Below are 5,128 nucleotides of genomic sequence, written 5' to 3' on the forward strand. Positions count from 1 at the left end.
AAGATATCGAAAAACCTTACGTTGACAATATCAATCAAATGGTGCGGCTCTCAGTTATGGAAGTAAGTGTTTCTTTTTTTAAAGTGACGAAAATCAGATTGAAGTAACATTCATCAGACAAAAGCTCAAATGTTTTAAAATCAGATTTTCTATCCATTTTCGGACATTGTCTTGATTAACTTTGCGTTATTACCTTTTGTTTCCTCCCCATAAATTTTTGACTTCTTGGTTGTCAACCACCCTCCCCCTAAAAATGAAAAAATCCTTTTCCCTTCCTAGACATGTTGAAATCCCCCCTTTTCACGAGCTGGATTTCTGACTTTCAAAAAAGCAAGTTTTGAATTTTTGAGACCCAAACAATCTCATGTTCCGGATAATCAGTCTTTCTCAATCGACTTCGGGTGGGTTTCAACGCGCATAAATTTAGGCATGGTTTTCTTGACACTCTGGACCCCTTTTGCGGTTGTAGGATTAACTCATTTGAAAATACTCAGCACTTTCTTCTGCACTGTCCTACATATTGCTATGTGAGACATTCTGTCCGATGAGCTTCTAACCTTAGGTATTACTTTTTACCCATTTTAGTCCTTCTAAACAGTTTCTAATTTCTTATTTTTGTCATCGAGTATATTCATGAAACCGAAGGTTCAGTGGTGCTTTGTTCTAGTCTTGACACAACATTCACATTATCTATTTCAACATAGTCTCTGGCGATATAACTTTAGTTCTTAGCGGGGAGGGGCTATTATATCTATATTAGTATTGTTATGTAGTATATGTTCATTAATGCACTTGTGATCTTTTCAAATAAAGAAAAAAAAATTTCCTATAAATTGACCTGTGTCAGTTTGTCCATCTATGTAGCATTTTTCTCGAGATACATTCGCAGGATAATCCTGGTTTTTTGCACAGTGTCAATTGACTCTAGACTGTCAAGAGACTGATATTTGATAAACATCATCCAGCATATTTTGGCCTAAAATGACCCAGAAATGTAAGAATGGGGTTTTTGGACCCTGTCAAAATTAATTCATAGCATCTTTTTGATTTTTTGAAAGAAATTAATGGATTTTTCTGGCGCAATGATTTCATTTATATTAGATATTTTTGTAGACCGATTCCCACTGCTTGGCACGATTTCCTTTCCTCTCGAGCAAAACGATTGTTTGATATTCCATTGGTGTATTTGCGGCTGCCCACGTTAAAGCTTTAAAGGAGTGGGTCAATATCCCTGAAAATTTTCCTGACCTTTAGAGCAGTGCGTGTCATAAGAAAATTTCTTTTGGTGCTAGATAAGCAAAACGAGTGGATTAAACGACTGCTCGATATGACGATTTCTCGTTTTTTTACCTTAACCTAAATGCAATCATTGGATGAAATAAAATAAAATAAAATGCAGCCTATAAGCCTAGCTGAACCCAATAGAAAGTGTCAAAGTGTGCCAAGAAATATAGTGAATCAAAAATAGATTTAGAAGATGAAAAAAGTTTTCTAACTGGGTGTAAATAAATCGAGTTATTAGAAAATTATAATCGTCCGTACGGTAGTGTGCACTGATTCCTGCTTGTATGTAAAAACCAGGCTCGTGGGAATTAGCCCAATTGTTGAATCTGGTTTCTACAAACTAGCGGAAATCAGTGAACACTTAAAGTGAATTTGAGTTGTTCTGTTGCTGCTATTTAGCGGCGAATGAAATTTAATTTGGCATTGGACCAGAATTATGAAAGCGAAAATTTGCCAAAACTCGTGTGTGTTTTAGTTTTCTAAACAATTTATAACGTTTATATAGGTTTCGACTTCGTCATTTCGACGGGCTCCAGCTATTATATCGTTTACACGGCGTTGTTCCTCTGCCGTCAATGGATAATAGGTTCTCGGTACGACTATTCCCAAGTCCTCGTCATCTGCTACTGGTCCTTGGTAGTCAATACCATACTCATTCCAGTTAGGATTTTGAAGCTGAGCGTAGCCGTTTGGGTTTTCGTCTCGATACCTCATCAGGCCAAGGTGCCACAACTGCCCAGGAGAAAAGTTATTTTCACTACTTAACGGATGATTGTCCCAATCTCTTGCCAACTCGTCTAAAGCTATATTAATAATGGGGAGAAAAATCAAATGCAAGATATACAAATGCAATTCGTCAATAGGGTCCAAGTAACCTTCATCTTCCAGGAAGTAGAATATGGATTGAAAGCGAACAACAACAAGCCGCTTGACGTCCAGCCATAATCGCTCAATGCGCTGGTTATGGACGGATGATCCCATAATAATACTACCTCTATTATGCCCCCTGTTCCTCTCCATAAATCTGGCTACGTCTACATTTTCCGTTCCCATATCACTTCGAACTCTTGATGGGAGACCAAAATTTCGGACAGCATTCTCAAATAATGTTAAAACTGTGCCAGCACGATTGTTATCACTGCAGTGGAGATAAGTTATCCTTCTCGTGTATCCGTCGATACCACCATGGATTACGAACCGCCAGCGAATCAACTTGTGGTGACCATCAATATGCCTAAAAGATAAATGATAGTTTTGAAATTATACACGAATTGTCGAATTATAGGCGGAGTTTGATCAAGTCTGATTATGTTTTAAGCCCAGGCGGGGGTACTAGGTTTGCGAGGTGACGGGTATGTCCGAGGCGAAAATCGAAAATCGACCCTTTGAGAGAGAAAATTTTGGTGATTTTGGGACCCTTTGAGAGACTTTTTCCTAGATTTTGGTCCAATTTTTCCAAATTTTGGTTCGATTTTCCCCAAATTTTGGTCAAAATTCTTGGAAATCGTGACCCTTTGAGAGAGAAATTTTTGATTTTTGTGATTTTGGGACCCTTTCAGAGACTAACTTTTGAATTTGTACCCCTTTGAGAGACTTTTGAGGAATGAGAAAAGGTACCCTTATGGCTCGCACATACCCGGCACCCATTTTGCCTAAGTACCCCCCCCCCGGGATTTTAAGCTTTAGTTGTTTTGTTTGTAAAAGTTTTCGAATAAGTTTTCGAATTACATAGGTGTACTGTATTTCGCGAAAGATACCAGAGATACAATCCTCTGAAAAAACCTTCAAATCATTATGCTATCCTCCTTTTAAAAGCAAAAAATTATCCTTTCTTACCAAAGTGAATTCGGACTAGCAACATTATAAACTCTTCTAACAACTGATATTGTCCGTCTTAATGCTCGCCCAACAGGATCAACATCATTGATTGCATCGCGAATTCTTCTTCTTTGTACAAATATGTCCCTTGATCTCAGCGCACCTATTACCATCGTTTCACCAGCATCTGGAAGAATTTGCAATATTTCTTGAATTTGACTACACAAATCTTCATGGGATATGACTGTATATGTGACTCTTGGGCCTCTTACTTGAGATATATCTATTCCATGCTCACTGCGCCTCCTCAATAACGTTCTGTAAGAGACACCTAATGTCCATGCCACAACTTTCCAGTTCCTGAAGATCTCAAAACCATTAGTTATCTCATCCACTGTTAACTCCTTTCTCGGTCTTCCCATACTAGGAGTCTGGTTAGTTTGATGACGACGGTTCACTAGCAAACCACTCAATCTATGGCTTGCATCTTGTGCTGTCCTCAAGAGGGATTGCATTGAATCAATAATTAACTGGTTGTTTTCATTCTTAAGTAAATCGTTCAGTAAATTCAGCATGTTTGTAACATTTTCCAATCTAATCTGACAATGTTCTAAAGCTTGCATCGCATCAATACGAGAATGTATATCTCGAAACTCATCAGGAAGTTTATCCAAGAATGAAACTACGTCTCCTACCACTTCATCCGCCATGTTTATTTGTGTTTGTGATTTGGACATTAAGAAAGGTATTGTGGGTAATCTTAACAGCGCATGCTCAGGAATTCTGGACATGTCCTAATGGACTTTTTTTTTAACTTTAGACATTATAAAATGTGTAGTTTAGATATCATAATTTATAAAATTAGACACTAAAAATTTATGAATCAGACGCACTATAAATTAAAAATTAGACATTACAAATAAAAAATTAGATAGTAATAAACTAAAAAAATTAGACACTACAAATTAAAAATTAGACACTATAAATTGAAAATTAGACACTATAAATTAAAAATTAGATACTATAGATAAAAAGTTAGACATTACAAGTTTGAAGTAATCAAAAATCAATCATCATAAATTAAAATTTGAACATTATAAATAAGAAATGAGACATTATGAATGAGAAATCAGACATTATAAATAATGAATTAGACATTATAAATAATGAATTAGACACTGTAAATAATGAATTAGACACTAAAAATTATGAATTAGACACTAAAAATTATGAATTAGACACTAAAAATTATGAATTAGACACTATAAATAATGAATTAGACACTAAAAATTATGAATTAGACACTATAAATAATGAATTTGACACTATAAATAATGAATTAGACACTATAAATAATGAATTAGACACTAAAAATTATGAATTAGACATTATAAATAAAAAATCGGACATCATATTATACTTAACATGAAATAGTTTAACTCAGACTTTTGTCCCTTATGGCGCCCCATACAGTTCGGATCTTTTTAAGTTATAATGATCGATGATGTAATGTTTGCAACCAAACACGGGTCCAGACCTCTCGCAAGAAGAAATGGCGCGAAATTATGAAAAACACATGGCTTTTTATTTTTAAATTTAAACCCCATTTAAACCTAGGATTGCTTCGACTTCATTTTTTAGGGTTGTAATCAAGCCACACAGTACATCATATATTGATTTACTGATGTAAAACTTACATCTTGAAGAGTCAAATTTAATTTTTGATCCTACATTTTGTATACCTTCACAATGGTTAAAAGAGGAAGCAAGAAAAAACAATCCTCCTCTTCACCCGGGCCTCTTCAGGAACTGAGGAAGTTTTTGAACCACAATCATCATTCACACTTGAAATTTTTTTCAAATGAGATTACTAAGCTTAAAGGGGAACTTACATCACATTTCACCACTCAGTTAACCGAAGCTAAGGATGACATCATAAAACAGCTGAAAAATGAAAATCAAATGCTTAGAAGTGAACTTCAGAGCACCCAAAAAAGAGTTGTCAATTTAGAAACTGAACTAAATA

At 35.4% G+C, this 5,128-nt stretch overlaps 1 protein-coding gene across 1 annotated transcript; it reads right to left on the minus strand.

Annotated features, from left to right (window-relative positions):
* Positions 1-1,633: 1,633 nt before the first annotated feature.
* LOC136812636 (uncharacterized) lies at positions 1,634-3,843 on the minus strand. Its single transcript, XM_067069165.1, has 2 exons — positions 3,121-3,843; positions 1,634-2,518 (listed from the first exon to the last, which is right to left on the minus strand). The coding sequence occupies exons 1-2, from the start codon at positions 3,837-3,839 to the stop codon at positions 1,756-1,758; spliced, it is 1,482 nt and encodes a 493-aa protein (XP_066925266.1). The 5' UTR covers positions 3,840-3,843; the 3' UTR covers positions 1,634-1,755.
* Positions 3,844-5,128: the final 1,285 nt, after the last annotated feature.

Source organism: Clytia hemisphaerica, unplaced genomic scaffold (assembly GCF_902728285.1).
Source record: "Clytia hemisphaerica strain Z4C2 unplaced genomic scaffold, Clytia hemisphaerica genome assembly, whole genome shotgun sequence".
NCBI lineage: Eukaryota > Metazoa > Cnidaria > Hydrozoa > Leptothecata > Clytiidae > Clytia > Clytia hemisphaerica.